Source organism: Piliocolobus tephrosceles, chromosome 5 (assembly GCF_002776525.5).
Source record: "Piliocolobus tephrosceles isolate RC106 chromosome 5, ASM277652v3, whole genome shotgun sequence".
Taxonomy (NCBI): domain Eukaryota; kingdom Metazoa; phylum Chordata; class Mammalia; order Primates; family Cercopithecidae; genus Piliocolobus; species Piliocolobus tephrosceles.
The window spans coordinates 88,512,205-88,531,229 of NC_045438.1; the positions used below are offsets into that span (position 1 = coordinate 88,512,205).

Consider the following 19,025-nt stretch of genomic DNA (forward strand, 5'->3'; position numbering starts at 1 on the left):
GGGGGGGGGGGGGGGGGGGGAGGGATTGCATTGGGAGTTATACCTGATATAAATGATGAATTGATGGGTGCTGACGAGTTGATGGGTGCAGCACACCAACATGGCACAAGTATACATATGTAACAAACCTGCACGCTATGCACATGTACCCTAGAACTTAAAGTATAATAAAAAAAATTAAAAAAAAAGAAATCTAATCTAACTGTCATGTTACCTAAATCGGTACTGAAGGTAAAGATATCAAGACAGTATTAAAATAGTAATGAAATAAGGCAGTGGGAAGGGAAAAAAAGGTGTAATGTTTAAAGACAGATCATAGGATTTGGCCAGTGTTTGGATACTGGGGCACAAGGAGAGATGAAAAAGATTTCTCAGGGGCTTCAAGTCCCTATTACAAGAAACAGAAACACAAGGAAAAAGAAGAAAGAAAATGACTTGATATTATTTGAGGGCATAAGGAGTTGAAGTACAGGGCATCAAATTGCCTATCAGGTATTTGGAAATGCAAGATAAGAGGTCAGTAGTGGGATAAAAACAGAAATAGGACAATAAGGAAATTACTTAATATTTGTGCAGCTAAAATACTGACACAAGTAAATTCTCATATTGAAAAATGCAAGCGTCACTACAATTGCTAGTCTACTTCTGTGGTGAGTAAGTCATAAATAATTAAACATCACTGGTCTTATCAAAGCCAAGAACAATGCAATCTAATTGTTTTGAATCTAGCAATCTAGTAAATATTGCTTTAAATACTAGAAAACTTAACAATATAGTACTTCCTGTGAAGTCTCCAAAACTAGCTTTCCTTAAATAAGGTCTACATAACCTCATAACACTCAGGAACAGAAATAAGACTAGACTTTATTGGAAATTCTTCTTGTGGCACAGTACATTCAACATTAGGAGGTTACAAGGCAGATTCAAGGGAAAAGTATAGCAGATAAGTTTTTAGGCAAATGTTCCTAAACCTTTCTATTTGGCTTGCATTGCTAGATAACAAAAACCAGGCCAGGCACGGTGGCTCACACCTATAATCCCAGCACTTTGGGCAGCTGAGGCAGGCAGAGTACTTGAGGCCAAGAGTTCAAGACCAGCCTGGTCAACATGGCGAAACCCCTTCTCTACTAAAAATACAAAAATTAGTCAGGCGTGGTGGCACACTCCTGTAATCTCAGCTACTCGGGAGGCTGAGACACGAGAACTGCTTGAACCTGGGAGGCGCAGGTTGCAGTGATCCGAGATCATGCCACTGCACTCCAGCCTGGGGGAGAGAGCGAGACTGTCTCATAGATATACAGATAGACAGCAGGCAGGCAGACAGACAGAAAGCAAATACCAAATGACAATGGGAACTTGCTTTAAAACACCAATAAAAACCTTCCAAAGAGAATGCTGTTATGACCAATATGTAAACATGACTCTTCTCCAACCCAGGAAGAACGTTAACAGCAAATGAGATTCTGCCATTTAAGCAAATGCACCTAAGTGCTCTCAAACACAATGGGCCCTTGAACAACACAGGTTTGAACTGCAACCGAGTCCATTTATATACGGGTTTTCTTCTACCTTCGACACCTCGACAGAAAGACCAACCCTCCCTATTTCTCCTCCTCCTCCTCAGCCTACTCAAGATGAAAATGAGGATGAAGACCTTTATAATGATCCACTTCTACTTAAGGAATAGTAAATGTATTTTCTCTTCCTTATGATTTTCTTAATAGCATTTTCTTTTCTCTAGCTCACTTTATTGTAAGAATATAGTATATAAGGCATATAAAATACATATATATGTTAATTGACTATGTTGTAAGTAGAGCTTCTGGTCAATAGTAGGTTGTTAGTAGTTAAGTTTTTGGGAAGTCAAAACTTATACATGAATTTTCTACTGCGTGGGAGAGTGAGGGTGTTGGCACCCCTAATCCCTGTATTGTTCAAAGGTCAACTATATAAAACAAATTCTATTTCTGGCAACATGGTCAAAAACCAAATCCTAAAATGGATGAGAAAATAGGAAGAACAGAAATTAAATTATATTTTATCAAAAAAACAGCTATAATATAACCCAACCTGATTCATCTTATCTTGAATGATAAAAATCCAACATTACAACATAGTTAATCATCATTAAAATATAAAATAAAGCATATATGAGACAGGCAAATTTCCATCTTTCTAAAGACTATTGTCTCAGAATAACAGTTCAGCAAACTGATAGTCATCAACATTCTGTATAACTTATAAATAGTTTAAGAGCTAATGCTAGTTTATAGTAAATATAACGGGAAAAGTGACTAATTTAAATATCTTTTGAGATAACCTATTCAGAATCTCTGCCATCATGCTAGGAAAAATAAGTTTCTATTCATTAATCATCCTCAGCTAACTTTCTACATGACATGCAAATGCACTATAGAGCAGTAGGCTGAATATACAGCAATCCCTAGGTGACAAAGGACTAAGAGAAAAGAAGCTAAGTTACTTGTTTAAAGTGATTCAGCAAGTTAGCAGCAAATCCCAATGTTCCTTCTTCCAATTGTCACTACCTCCCATAAGCCAATCATTATCAAAACTAATCAAGACTGAATAAACACTTACCAACAAAGGTGGCAGCAAACACTTAAGACCCCTAGACACAGATTTGAAATATCTCCAAAATTTTAACAACTCAAAGGGCAAATTAAATGAACAGCCGCTACTTGTGAGCATCTTCCCACACTTCAAAATTCAAGCCAATACATCTGGATTTTGTGCAACTATTTTCTTTCTTTCTACAAAGTCACACTGATAAATCTAAGAGTACTCTTCCACTGGAATACTTTGGTTACTTTTTACCTGATCAAAAAGTTCAGTACCATCTGATCCTGCTGCTCTCATTAGTTCATCTTCTCCACCAGGATGATACTCCATATAAGGGCTGACATTATAAACGAAACCTGTATCAAAGCAAGCAGAAAAAATATCCTAAATGAACTTCTCAAAAATTGTAAAACTTATAAATAAAAGTTTCAATGCATCTTTCCAAGTACATTCCATTTAATGAATGTTATTTCAAAGTATCAAGAATTAACTGTAAAGGATCTGAGATTTCATCATATTTGCAAGCAAACAACTTAACCTGCCACTTTCTTTTTTTTTTTTTGAGACGGGGTCTCGCTCTGTCGCTCAGGCTGGAGTGCAGTGGCTGGATCTCAGCTCACTGCAAGCTCCGCCTCCCGGGTTTACGCCATTCTCCTGCCTCAGCCTCCTGAGTAGCTGGGACTACAGGCGCCCGCCACCTCGCCTGGCTACTTTTTTGTATTTTTAGTAGAGACGGGGTTTCATCGTGTTAGCCAGGATGGTCTCGAACTCCTGACCTCGTGATCCACCCGTCTCAGCCTCCCAAAGTGCTGGGATTACAGGCTTGAGCCACCGCACCTGGCAACCTGCCACTTTCATGGGTCCTAGCAGATAACAAGAGACTCCTAGGTCAGAGACAAAGAAGAGTTTAGCACCCACATCAAGAGCAGTAGTCAGAATATAAGTATTTGTGTCAGTTCACTGAACCCGAATTCCCAAGAGTGCTACCTGAAGAGGGCCAGGTAATACCTGCACACTCAATGTGCTGCATTACAGGAGAGGAACTCTTGAGCTCAGGAAACCTGAATCTTTTACAAGCATGCCTGCCCTTGTTCCTGAGGGAGATATTTACTATACAGAAGAGTAAGCAAATCTGTGCTTTGTTCTAGAGGGAGACAGTAACATTCAAGGTTGTTCACAATGGAAATATCCTTTAAAAGATTGTCCAAAAAGACAGTGCCTCTGCTCACAAGATGTGCAGAAATGCAAAAGAAAATTGCCTCCCAACACAAAGAAATGAAATACTGTGTATACAATCTTTGAAAGTACACACACACACATGCAGAGAGAGAGAGAGAGAGAGAGAGAGAGAGAGAGAAAGTGACTACTACACAGTCATAACATTTCCACTATTGCCCTGGTAGAAGAATCTGATGAAAAAAGAATCAAGTTCTAATCCACATTTCTGATCATCTCAGCAAAGGTTAAGAATGGTGACCACTTAGGCAAGCTCTGTGAAAAGGAAGCCCAACTCTTCTCAAAGATTATTATTCAGATTTTAATCTTTTTGTCTTCTCCAAGTATTTCTTTCATCTATTCAACTGTTATTTATTTTTATGTTTTAAGAAAGAGGAATAGGGAACAACAAATACAAAATATCTCAATGCATAGCTCTCCCAAGGAAGTTGCTTTTTCATTCTTGAAAACTAGATAGATACTAGACAAATCTATCCCTAAAGACATCACAAAAGTGCAGTAAGAACAACTGGTTTTTTAAAAAATATCCAGGACTATTTCCTCTTTATATGATGACTTTCATGAATTTAAATAACCTCAGATAACTTTAAATATTCATCCTATATAACAATCTTGAAAGAAAAGAAGAGGTTGGATTTCAGACCCAAGAAAAGTACTGCAGTTTTTTGACCAGCGATATTTTAGAAAATAACCAATCAGTCCAGATTTCTCTATAAAATCTCTTAGAGGTAAGCACAAAAGGAAGTAAATCCACAGAATTTCTTTCAGCAGCATTCCAAATAAGTCTGAACAAAACTAGTTAAGCTCCCTCTTTTTTCCTTCCCCATATGCCTAGAGTCTCATAAGATTTAGAAGAATTTTTTCCCATTGTTTAATGCTCCAAAATCCAGAGACCAAAAGTGTGAGTGGTAATGATTAGGATCTGAATTATTCCCAATAGGCTTTTTAAGACAGAGGATGCCCCCCAAGCAAGAGTTCCAAGCTTTCTCTACAATCAGTTCCTGACTGGAGTTGCTACAGTTTCTCAAGAAGAAGAAATCTACAACCCATTATCATTTGTGACGGAATTTCATGAGTTTCAGCAACCAGCTTTTCCGGCAGCTTAAACAGCTATCCATGATGAGCACATAAAGCCTAAAACATTCCATACATGTTCTCTGCTAACCTGCTAGCCCTTTACATTGACCCTTATACTGTCACAGTCTTGTCTTTCTTTCTGATAGGGGCTAGGATCACTCTGTGGACGTGAAGAGCATCCCATCCTTTCCAGATGAAAAAAGCTAGGAATGTCTATCCCTTACTACAAGGAATTAACACTGTTAAATAGTGTCTCAGTCCAAGATGCATTAGATCAAAAAGCACTCAGCTGTGTTAGTAATTTGCTAATTATGAAACTTAAACCTAGCCCCAAAACAGAACAGGTGCACTTCTTCTGATTCAGAGCCTCTTCTTTGCTCTTTCTCTCCTTCCTTCTTATCTCCCTTTTTTCCTTTTCAGAAGTATTTCCGAACAACTAAAAACTTAGACCCCTACATGTGGCAGAGAAACACAAACACACAAAAAAACAAACTTTATGCTTTTTCTTCATGCTTTATTATATAGTTGTACCTCAGAGATATTGCAGGTTTGGTTCCAGAGCACTGCAGTAAAGCAAATAAAGCAAGCTACACTCATGTTTTGGTTTCCCAGCGCATATGAAAGTTGTTTAGGCCAGGCATGGTGGCTTATGCCTGTAATCCCAGTAGTTTGGGAGGTCAAGGCAGGAGGATTGCTTGATGCTAGGAGTTCAAGACCAGTCTGGGCTAACTAGTGAGATCCTGTCTCTACAAAAAAAAAAAAAAAAATTATCCAGGCATGGTGGAATGTGCCTGTAGTACCCCTGCTACTCAGGAGGCTGAGGTAGGCGGATAGCTTGAACACAGAAGTGTGAGGCTGCAGTTAGCCATGATCATGCCACTACACTCCAGCCAGAAAAACAGTGAGGCCCTGTCTCTAAAATAAATAACAGATGTTTATGCTATATTGTTGTCTATTAAGTGTGTAATAACATTATGTCTAAGACACTAATGTACAAACCTTTATTAAATATGCTGTGATAAAAATGCTAACATCGTCTGAGCCTTAAGTGAGTTAAACAGTTTGCTGGTGAAGGGTCTTGCCTTGATGTTGATGGCTGCTGACTGATCAACATGTTGGGTACTTAAGGCTGAGGTGGTTGTGGCAATTTCTTAAAATAAGTCAGCAGTAAAGCTGGCCATTCAACTGACTCGACCTTTCATGAGAGATTTATCTGTAGCATGCAGTGTTGTCTGATAGCATTTTACTCACAGTAGAACTGCTTCCAAAACTGACGTCAATCCTCTCAAACCCTGCTGTTGTTTTACCAGCTAAGAGCATGTAATATTCTAAATCCTCAGTTGTCATTTCAACAATGTTCACAGTATCTTCCACCAGGAGTAGATTCCATCTCAAGAACCACAATCTTTGCTCATCCCTAAGAAGCTACTCTTCAACCATTCAAGTTTTATCACACAGCAATTTCAGTCACATCTTTGGGCTCCACTTCTAATTCTAGTTCTCTAGCTGCTGTCACATCTACAGTGACTTCCTCCACTGAAGGAGGAACCCTTCAAAGTTACCCATGAGGGTTGGAATCACCTTCCTCCAAACTCCTATTAATGTTGATACCTCGACCTCCCCTCATAAATCACAAATGTTCTTAATGGCCCAGAATGGTGAATCTTTTCCAGAAGATTTTCAATCTACTTTTCCCAGATCCATCAGAGGAATCACTATCTATGGCAGTCATAGCCTTATAAAATGTGTTTCTTAAATAAAAAAACTTGAAAATCAAGATGACTCCTTGATTGATGGGCTGCAGGATGGATGCCATGTTAGAAGGTAATACAGTTTGTATATCTGTCCCAGCCCAAATTTCATGTTGAATCGTAATCCTCAATGCTGGAGGTAGGGCCCGGTGGAAGGTGTCTGGATCATGCGGGCAGATATCTCATAGCTTGGTGCTGTCTTCATGATAGTTCTCACAAATCTGGTCATTTAAAAGTGTGTGGCACCTCCACCCCTCCTCTTTCTTTTTCTTGCTTCTGCTTTTGCTATGTGATGTGCCTGCTCCTGCTTTGCCTCCTGTCATGAGTTAAAGTTCTCTAAGACCTCTCCAAGAAGCCGATGCCAGCACTGTTTCCTGTATAGCTTGCAGAACCATGAGCCAATTAAACTTTTTTTCTTTATATATCCCTAGTCTCAGGTATTTATTTACAGCAATGCAAGAACAACTTAATAGAGAAGGCATGATGTACACTGCTATCAGACCTCTTGGGTGACCAGTTGCATTGTCAATGAGTAATAATTTGAAAAGAATCTTTTTTAATGAGCAGTAGGTCTCAACACTGAGCTTAAAATATTCAGTAAACCATGCTATAAACACTCATGTACTGTCATCCAAGCTTTGTTGTCCCATTTATAGAGCACAGGCAGGGTAGACTTAGCATAATTCTTTAGGGCCCTAGGATTCTTGGAATGGTAAATGGACACTGACTCCAAGTCACCAGCTGCATTAGGCCTTAACAGAGAGTCAGACTGTCCTTTGCAGCTTTGAAGCCAGGTATCCCCTCTCTAGCTGTGAAATTCCTACGTGGCATCTTCAGCCAATAGAAGGCTATTTAATCTACATGGAACATGTGTTGTTTCGTGTATTCACCGACATCACTGATCTTAGCTAGATCTTCTGGATAACTTGCAGCAGCTTCTATAACAGCACTCGATGCTTCACATTGCACTTTTATGTTATGAAGGTGGCTTATTTCCTTAAACCTCATGAACCAACCTTTGCTAGCTTCTAACTTTTCTTCCACAGTTTCCTCACCTCTCTCAGCCTTCCTAGAATTGAAGACAGTTAGCATTCTGCTCTAAATCAGGTTTTGGCTTAAGAGAGTTGTGGCTGGTTTAACCTATCCACATCACTAAAGCTTTCTCCATATCACCAACAAGGCTGTTTTGCTTTCTTGTATCATTCATATGCTTACTGGGATAGCACTTTTAATTTCCTTCAATAACTTTTCCTTTGCATTCGCAGCTCAGCTAACTGTGTGGCACTAGTGGCGTAGCTTTCAGCCTTTTTCAGCTTTCAACATGCCTTTCTCATTAAACTTAATCATTCCTCGTTTTTTATTTGAAGTGAGAGATATACAACACTTCCTTCACTTGAACACTCAGAGGCCAATGTAGGGATATTAATTGTCCTAATTTCAATATTGTTGGGTCTCAGGGAATGGAGTGGCCCAAGGAGAGGGAGAGACAGAAATTGTCAGTCGGGGAAGAAATGAGAACATATACATTTGTCCATTCAGTTTACCATCTCATATGGGCTCAGTTTGTGGCACTCCAAAACTATTACAATAGTAACATCAAGATCACTGATCACAGACCATCATAAGAGATACAATAATAATGAAAAAGTTTGCAAGAACTATCAAAGTGTGACACAGAGACATGAAGTGAGCACAGGCTCTTGGGAAAATGGTGCCAAAAACTTGTTAGACACAGAGTTGCCACAAATCTTCAATTTGTAAAAAAAAATCCATTACCTGCAAGGTACAATAAAGTGAAGGACAACAAAAGAAGGTATGCCTGTACTCTATTTGTACCATACATGGCTTTTAGAAATCAAATCTCTCATGTGCAAGGTTCTAGCCTTCTATGAGTTCCACCTGGTTTTTAGAAACTAATTTTGAAACCATCTAAAATTTCCCAATGACACAATTTTAATTTATTCCCACATCTCTAATTGCTCTGGTGTGGCAGATCTGAGCATCCAATTACTCATTAAATATAAATTAATAATAATTATGGGCCAACAGACATAATCTCAAATTGATACTAGGTTCTTAGTGAGTTCTGCAAAACCTATCCTAATAATAACATTAAGAGCAAAAACGGGTTTAAACAGATTCATGAAACACCAATCTCCCACGGTGCAAAACTGGACTGTAACTAAGGACTCCTGGTCACAATCCAACTGGTATTTTTAGATCACTGACATGGGTGATCTTCACTGGCAAAGGGGGGGATTCAGGGAGACTACCTATCTATCTATCCATCCATCCATCCATCCATCCATCCATCCATCCATCCATCCATCCATTCACCCACCCACCCATCCCTTTTTTTATGCTGAAACTTTTTTTGTATGTGTTTTGTTTTTTAAACTCTAACCAAGAACAGACAGAAAAAAGGACTGACTGAGAACTGTTCAGAAGAGCCACTTATTAAAAGTAAAATACAATGGTTGTATTAGGAAGGTATACTCCAATGTTTAAACAAATCATTTTTAAACCCCCTAGCAATATTAGGGGTACGCTGTATAGCTAATTCATCATAGCAGAGACGCAGCACAATTTAAAACACATATTCAGAACAACAATTACACTGAGTTTCCCTAGGCAATGTATTGGTAGTACCTGTTCTTAACATTTTTTTCATACTAAATTACCTCTTTTGTGTTATATCTGGAATTCTGAGCTCTCAAACAAGTTATCTGAATAAAAATTACCCATTTTAAAATTACCATTTAGTACTCTGTAATGTCAGAAATGTATACTTCAAAATCACAGAATGATAGTCTTAAAGACTAGAACTTTAAGGCAATTTTCAGCCTCATCCAGTACAGGCTTTATCTCTATAGTATCTTACAGACAGAGCATCATGCAGCATCTGCTTGAACAGATCCAGTGCCTAGTAGCTCACCACTTTTTTTAAAAGCTCAGTTCAAGCCTATCATTTTTATACCTAGAAATGAATACTGCCTTTTTATACAGAAAGAATTCCTTCTCTCTTGAAAAACACTGCCTATAGTTTTTCATTTGGGCATTTTATATTTATTTGTTCTTAACTCCAATTGCCTCTGATAAAGACTGTGGGCATCCTACAATAAAATACTTAAACGTGAAAGTGTGTGTGTAAAAACTTTAAAAACCCACAACAAAATGTGTATTAGAAAAGAAAGGATACCAATTGTCTAACCTCACTAACAGTGTTACTGTGAGCATTTAATATAGTCCTGAACTTCCTAACAGCCAAGGCCAACAGAGACACTAGTAACAGTGGTCTCATTATCTAATTTTAAAAATTATTAAAAATAAAACAGACAAAGAAGACTCGTTAGGTCATTAGTTCTTTAAAAGGGAGTAACTCTTGATATTGTGAAGAATTATGAGTCCTTATAAAGGGAACACTAATCACATAACAGATACTACAATTTAACAGTACACAGAAACATTCCTCAGGTGGCATTACTCTCATCCTCCCTAACCCTAGGTAACTACTAGTCTACCTTCTGTCTCTATAGATTTGCATATTCTGGAAATTTCATATAAATGGGATTACACAATATGTGGCCTTTGTGACTAACTTCTTTCAATTAGCATAGTGCCTTCAAGGTTCAACCACAATGTTGCATGTATCAGTATTTTTTCTTTTTCTGGATGGACAGTATTTCTTCTATGGATATACCACATTTTATTTATCTATTTATCAGTGGATGAGCATTTGGGCTGGTTCCACTTTGCTATTGTTTAAATATTTGTCCCCTCTAAAGTTTATGTGGAAATTTAATCCCCAATGTGGCAGTACTGAATGGCAGGGCCTTTAAGTCATTGGGTCATGAGGGCAGATTCATGAATTAATGGATTAGTGGGTTCATGGGAGTAGGACTGGTGGCTTTATGAAAGAGGAAGAGAGACCTGAGCTTGCATGCTCAGCCCCCTTACCACAGGATACCCTATACTGCATCAGGATTCTGCAGGGAGTCCCCACCAGCAAGAAGGCTCTCACAAGATGTGGCCTGTTGACCCTGGACTTCTCAGCCTCTGTAACTGTAAGAAATAAATTCCTTGTCTTTATAAATTACCCAGTTTCAGGTATTCTGTTATAAGCAGCAGAAAATGAACTAAGGCACAGTTTTTGGCGATCATGAAGAATGTTGCTATTAATGTTCATGTACAAGCTTTTGTGTGGACATATATTTTCGTTTCTCTTGAGTATATATAACTAAAAGTAAATTTGGTGGGTCACAGAGTATTCTATATTTAACCTTTTCAGGCACTGCCAGACTGTTTCCCATTCTTTTTTTTTTTTTTTTTTTTGAGGCAGAGTCTCGCTCTTTTGCCTGGGCTGGAGTGCAGTGGCCGGATCTCAGCTCACTGCAAGCTCCACCTCCCGGGTTTACGCCATTCTCCAGCCTCAGCCTCCCGAGTAGCTGGGACTACAGGCGCCCGCCAACTCACCCGGCTAGTTTTTTGTATTTTTAGTAGAGACGGGGTTTCACCGTGTTAGCCAGGATGATCTCGATCTCCTGACCTCGTGATCCACCCGTCTCGGCCTCCCAAAGTGCTGGGATTACAGGCTTGAGCCACCGCGCCCGGCCTGTTTCCCATTCTTACCAGCAACAGACAGAGCCTCCAAATTCAGAGAGCTCTTTTTTAGTCACTATTCCAACTCTCCACAGAGAAGAAAAGCCATCTATAGAACCTGAATCACCACATCACAAATAGCTCAGAAGACCGAATTCAGAACTGGATTACAGCATGCTCCAACTTAATCTCACACCCAGCTCTACATGATAGGGTTTGGTTAAAGGCAGCACAATGTAAGACTAAAGCAACATTTTATAACTACTAATCTATCTTCTAGATGAAGTTCCCACAAATTTTCAGGTTAGGTAACCATACATGTGAACCATAACAGCTCACCAATAAGGAGTGAACTGTATCACTATGGTTCAGGCCACACACATCCACTAATTAATACTTTTTCATTTCTTCTTTGTTTACTTCTGTAAGTCAGAGAGTCTCAAAATATGATCTAGGGACTCCTGAGGGAGTTTAAGACCTTTTTGGTGGCTCAAGGTCAAAAATTCTTCATAGTAATACTAAGATATTATTTGTCTTTTTCTATTCTCATTCTTTCACAAGTGTAGCATTTTCAAGATACTACATGACAAATAAGATAGAATATCGAACATGCCATGAGAATACAGTCGTCATCTATAAAGCCACACATTAAAGATTATTTGCCAAAATGTAAAACAATGCTGCTTTTCTGTTTTTCATAAACATAGGTACTATTTATAACATAGTGGGCTCACTATTTGTAAAATTATTTTAAAAAATTCTTTACATTTCTTAATTTTTGAAAGATAAATATCAATAGATATGCCATAAACAATAGCCCTTTGGAGTCTTCAACAATTTTTAAAAGAGTAAAGACATTTAAGACCAAAAAGTTTGAGAACCACTGCTGTAAGTAAAAGTAGTATTTCTGTAATAAGATTAAAAAATAATTTTGGGTTTTGAAATTCAAACAAATATTTAACTCCAAAAGCCCATTATATTCATTCAACAAAAATTCATTTAATGTCTATCATGTATGTACCAAATATTATGCCAGTATACTGTAGCATTCTTGCAATTATTCACCACTGTTCATTTCCTGTCTATAAAATAAATGAGGGGAAAAGATGTGTTCACATGATAAAATTATGGCATATTTCACTGTATTCAAATGCACAGGTCGATTGTTACAACTACTGTGACTACTTTGCCATCTTGTGTTCAGTAAAGAAATTGCACATTACTATAATTACTTCCTGTCAATTACTTCCTGTCAACTGCTGAGAAAAGGTGTTAAAATATGCAACTGTGGTTGAGGATTTTAATTCTACCCCTCAATTCTATCAATGTTAGCTTCATTCCTTTTCAATCTTTGCTATCACAGGCATAAACAGTTTTCCTAATTAAATGACCCTTTTTATCATTTTAAAATGTCTTTATCTCTGGTAAGATTCTTTGCCTCATAATCCTTTTTATCAGATATTAATATAGTCCAACCAATAATAAAACTTACTAGCTGGATAGCATACTTTTTCCCAAACATTTACTTTAGCCTATTTGTGTTTTTAAAGTATATCTCTTATAGACATCATGTAATCAGGTCTTGATAATACATCTACACATGGGTGCACACAAAGAGATAATCTCTGTCTTATCTATAATTAAGATAATTATCAATAATCATTATAATTACATTATATTTAATTATAAACTATCATTTAAACTATCACTTGATTCATTTACACTTAATTATTAATGAGGGAGATTTTACTAATCTCCCTCCCAGCCCCAAGTTTTCTGTCATAGGTCTTGGTTTCTCTTTCCCTGCCTTCTTTTGGGTTAACCAAACTTTTTTCAGAATTTCATTTAATCGATTGGCTTTTTGGCCTTCCTCTTTAAATTACTTTTTAAGTGCTTGTTCTAGGAACTGTAGTATATATCCTCAACTTCTACCTGCTTACTTAAGAGTTAATATTGTATGCCTTCCCATGTAATGTAAGAACCATTTACTGCTAACTCCTATCCTTTAACTCCACAATACAATGTTATAACTTTTATAGTCATGTATTTTTATACATGTATTTTTATAAAATGAAGAGGACAAAAAGTAGTATTTTCTCTTACTCACACATTTACCACCTCCTAAATATCTGAACTTCTATCTGGTATCACTACCTTTCAACCTGATGAACTTCTTTTAGCATCTCTTATATTGTAGGTCTACAGGTAATAAATTTCCAGTTTTGGTTTATCTGAAAAAGTCTTTACTTCATCTTTATCCTTAAAGAATTCTGTCTCTGTACGGGTATAGAATTCAGGGTTGATGCTGTTACTTTTTCTTCAGCAGTCGTTTTTAGTATTTCCTACTGAGTTTTCTCTGGCAGCTTTCAAGATTTTCTCCTTATTTGTGAGCTTTTAGTACTTTTAAATAGGATGTGCCTAGATGTTATTTTCTTTGTGTTGATTATGTTTAGATTTGCTAAGCCTCTGAATTTACAATTTATGTCTCTCACTAAATTTGTAAAATACATGGCCATTATTTCTTCAAATATTTTTCTGCCCCATTTTTTAATTCCTCTCCTTCTAGAATTCCAATGACACATTTATTAAACATTTTTATTTTGTCTGATAGGCCCCTTAGTCCCTGTTCATTTTATTTCTGATAATTTTCCTGTCTGTTCTTCAGATCGACATTTCTATTCATCTATCTGTAAGTTCATTAAGTCTTTTCTATGTTACCTCCAATCTGCTATTAAGATCATTCAACAAATATGTTACTTCATATGTTTTTCAATTCTAGATTTCTATTTTTTAGTTTCTATTCTTCTGAGAGTTTCTATTTTTTATTCATTATATCCATATATTCTTTTGTTTGTTTGTTTTTTGAGATGGAGTATCACTCTGTTGCCCAGCCTGGAGTGCAGTGGCGCGATCTCGGCTCACTGTAACTTCCGCCTCCCAGGCTCAAGTGATTATCCTGCCGCATCCTCCCGAATAGCTGGGACTACAGGTGTGGGCCACCATGCCCTGATAATTTTTTGTATTTTTAGTAGAGACGGGGTTTTACCATGTTAGCCAGGATGGTCTCTATATCCTGACCTCATGATCTGCCCGTCTCAGGCTCCCATAGTGCTGGGATTATAGGCATTAGCCACCGCACTGGGCCTATATCATATATTCTTTAACTTACTTAGTACAGTTATAAATAGTGCTTTAAAATACTTGCAAACTAAGTTCAACATCTGGATCATCTCAGAGTCAGACTCCAATAACTGCCTTTTCTCTTGAGTACATCTGGTAACTTTGGATTATAGTCTGACCCTATAAATATGTTGTAGAAACTTTGGATTCTGTAATATTCCTGCAAAGATTATTGACTGTTTTAGTAGGCAATTAACTTGACTGGACACAACTCCAAACTGCTTACCCTTTGCTGGGGTGAAAAATGAAGCCTCTGTTCAATGTTTTTAGCCTTCAGGTAGCTTAGAGTCTGTCCCATATACAAGATTTATACAGTTTATACCCTTCTCTGAATCTTTTTCTGGATTTTCTCCCTCATTTTCCAGTTACTGCAGATGCCCCAACTTCTGACATCTAGTTATTCAAGCCAGGAAGACTTTGAGTCTCCACCTGAGTTTTCACCTTCACAGCACCAACACACACATAACCTCAAGTTCAATGCCATAAAAAATGGGAAACTCACACGGTGACATCCCTTCTTCTATATATAGGTGACTGTTACCTCTAGTTTCTGTCTGCTTTTGGTTATGCACCAGTATCTTTAGAGAGGATTTTAAAATATTTTGTCTGAGTTTATAGTTGGCATTTCCTGGAGTCTTGGTCTAATAGGAGATAATCAACTATAACCACTGAAACTCTACATATTATTTTAGAATACTTGGCAATAAAACTTGCCAACTTCAATGAAGACAAAATGGAAAATAAATTAATGAAAGATAAATTGATTTTATAATAATTTAAAGTAAATGTGGTCTCAGTATACTCAAGAATGGTAACTAGAAAGGTTTAAAAGCTGTTAGGACAATAGAGAATTTAGGGCTTCTGAATTAAAAGCGTTAATTTGTTTCCCACACGCCTGAAAACTTTCTAAAATGACTGTAAATGATAAAAAAATGTAAAATCACAGAGCTACAGAAATCAGAAGAGATGATAGCAACTAAGTTCTGGAAGCCTGAAAACCAAATGGATGAGTAATAACATACTTAGAAGAATGAAGAAAGATGAAAATAAAGCTTATGTATAAGGTGGAGAGGAACTCCTACAAAAACTGATTTGTTAACAGAACCCCAAAAGGTACAGGAATTAGAGATTCCAAGTAGTTCTGAAAGTCATAGTGTAGGAAGGTATCAAATTCAATATAAGAAGCAGTATGAGACTGGGTGTTATGGCTCACGCCTGGTAATCCCAGCACTCAGGGAGACTAAGGAGTGGCGGACTCCTTGAGGACACAAATTCGAGACCATCCTGGGCAACAAAGCAAGACACTATCTCTATAAAAAATTTAAAAATTGGCCAGGCATGGTGGCATGCACCTGTAGTCCCAGCTACTCAGGAGGCTGAGGCGGGAAGATCACTTGAGCTCAGGAGTTTGAGGCTACAGTGAGCTAGTACTGTACCACCGCACTCCAGCCTGGGTAACAGAGCAAGACCCTGTTTCTAAAGAAAAAAAGCAAGCAAGCAAGAAAGAAAAAAAGGTAATATAATCCCCAAATCCTCTCTGGCATATCCCATATAACCAAGCAACAACCCTCCTACCCAACCCTGTGAGAAGTGTAGGTGTGCTCTCTGGAGAAGATAAACCAGAGAGACATTACACTCAGGGAAACAGACATACTTGAAGTGAGGAAGGGGAATAAACTAAAAACAAGAAGCAAAAAGTCTACATGTCATAACATTATGATCCACCTCCTACCACTACCACCCATTCCTAAACAGCTCCCAGGACACTTACTTGCAGATAACTGTAGGAGTCTCCTTAGTGAGAGTAGACCGGTCCAACATTGATGCCAACGCAGGAGGAAAAATATTTTTAAATAGCTACCTCCTTAATAAATAGAATGTGATAAAGGTCTCTAAGCACTTCAGAAGACTAGGCGTAATTATCAAAGATCATCTTATGTGACATTATTAGCACTATGAAAAAGAGCCCTGACATTTAACTGAAAGGAAATTGACCAGTAAAAGCATAAAAAATTAATCAGCAATCTAAGCAATCAGTTACACTCAAATGTTCTGAAAAAAACGTATAAACTTCTCCCAGGCAGACTAGAAGTCATTAGCAATAGCCACATTTACGATAATTATATCAGATTTACAACTTACATCAATATTACACAAGTATTATCTTAAAAAACAGATCAGTTTCCCTGCCTTCCTCCATGTCTTTTCAACTCCATGGGTTCATTTTCCTGACTGTCTATGCCTTAGGTTTAACAGTGACAGTTAGCAGCACTTAACTACCTTTGCTATTAGTCACTTGGATGGAAAAAAAATTAAAGCCAATGAGTCCTTCTGCTCTTGGCTATTTCCTATTTTCCAAAACAAGTCAGCTGCAAAGATTCATTAAGATAAAATAAACTTGGCTGGGCGCGGTGGCTCACGCCTATAATCCCAGCACCTTGAAAGGCCAAGGAGGGCGGATCACGAGGTCAGGAGATCCAGACCATCCTGGCTAACACGGTGAAACTCCGTCTCTACTAAAAATACAAAAAAATTAGCCGGGCGTGGTGGCAGGCACCTGTAGTCCCAGCTACTCGGGAGGCTGAGGCGGGAGAATGGCGTGAACCTGGGAAGTGGAGCTTGCAGTGACCCGAGATTGTGCCACTGTACTCCAGCCTGGGCGACAGAGCAAGACTCCATCTCAAAAAAATAAATAAATAAATAAAATAAAATAAACTTAAGAAGTAGATTGTATGTTCCCATCACAAAAAATGATAAATACTTGAGGTGATCAATAGCTAAATACCCTGATCTGATCATTACACAATGTACACATGCACTAAGATGACATAATGGTAGCCCATAAATATGTACAATTATGTGTAAATAAAAAATTAAAATTTATAAAGTGGGAAAAAAGTAGAAAGCCACAAGAAAACACTGCTCTCACTTTTAACAAAAAGGCAGACAATTCATTAAAAATCGTAAAATTTTGAGCCCATCAGAGAGGTGAGGTCATAAGGCAGCCAGATGATCTAAATCCCAAAGGGTGACACGCCCCTCTGAGGAGATGAAGCACATGAACCATTTCAGCTTCAGCAGACCACAGAAAAATGAGACGTCACCATAAAACAACTGAAATTTTAACAAACTTTAAGGGCCAAATATGCACTAGAGCCAATTTAGAATCCCTGAGAACCTCAGACACAAGGGGAATCTGTCCCCACTTGCCAACTCTTTTTTCATAATCTTTCACCTCTTGAGATGCTCATGAGAAATACTACAGGCAAAGCAGATCTGAGAAAGGCCCACTGGTAGCACAGCTGTGTAATACCTGCAGCAAGACTGGAGGGTAGTAGCAAGAGTACAAAGAAAAGTCCACCCACACTTAAGGCCTATAGGAGTACAAGGTGTTAAAGAGCTACTGCCAGTGTAAAGGGAAAATTTCACCCACACCACAGATCCAATCTTGAGGCAAAAGCCATCTATTGATGTGAAGGGGCAATAAAGCCTCCCACCCCTGGTCTTGTACTGACAGGAGGCAAAGACTAACTGCTGCTGGAAAGAGTAGAAACACACACTTTCCCTTATTCTGCACTGACACTAGGCAAATCCTAGCAAAATCCTGGGAAAGAACAGAAAATGTACTCATACCCAGATTTGGTATGAATACAAAACAGTGATACTCCTGCACTGGAAAAGAGACAGGGAAACTGCTCACATCCTAGACCCCTTGCCCTGCCCTCCCTGCCTGATACAAGGCAAAGTCCAGCTGCCACAAAGGGAAGAGGTATGAAACCTGTCTGCATTCTAGATGCTGCACTGAGTAGGATGCAGGGGTTATCTGCCCTTGGGGAAGTACAGAAGCAATGAGAAAGCTCAGCCCCTGGGGCTCAGATGCATAAAACCTGTCTAAGACTGAGGCTGAAACAGGAAAACTGCAAAACCCCTACTGCCCCTACTACAACTCTTACATCAAGTAATAAATAACAGCATCTGCCTTTTGGAGAGGGGGAAGAGCAATGGAGAAAGATCCTACAACGATATATAGGGTAAGGTGTCAGCTAAGAGTAGAACAAGAACAATGGGGAAAAAAACCTCTCACATTGCAGGCCCTGAATTAAAAGCAAGGTAGCAGTGGTCCACTACTGGAGGAATTTGAGGTCTATGGTACACTGATGGTAACAACAGCAAAATACACTCCAAATCTAGCTCAACTACTTACCAGATTGACTTAACCTAACTACATGCCAGGAAAAAAAAAAAAATGTACTACATGTCTGAGTGTAAATACTACTATTCCTCTATATGTAATATGTGACATTCAATCAAAAATTACAAAACACATCTTTTTTAAAAGATAAAACAACTCATTGTCAAAAGAGAAAACAGCAACACAACCAGAATGTGTTGGAACTATTAGACAGGCATGTCAAAATACCTGTGATTGATTTTTTTAAATCTAGTGGAAAATGTGGATGACATCTAACAGATGAGAAATTTCCAGCAGAGAGATGGGAACCATAAAACAAAATCTAAAGGAAATACCAAATTGAAAGATATGGTATTAGAATGAAGAATTTCTTTAATGGGCTTACTGGCAGACTGGAAATAGAGGAAAGA

General features: G+C 38.1%; 1 protein-coding gene across 5 annotated transcripts in view; it reads right to left on the reverse strand.

The window, feature by feature from the left end:
* Nucleotides 1-19,025, reverse strand: part of LOC111538039 (cytochrome b5 reductase 4) — a 100,224-nt gene that overhangs the window by 62,384 nt on the left and 18,815 nt on the right. For all 5 annotated transcript variants that reach the window (XM_023205208.2, XM_023205210.2, XM_023205207.2 and 2 more), the window contains exon 3: nucleotides 2,836-2,936. In XM_023205208.2, the coding sequence (XP_023060976.1) occupies nucleotides 2,836-2,936 (101 nt within the window). The remainder of the gene's footprint in view (nucleotides 1-2,835; nucleotides 2,937-19,025) is intronic.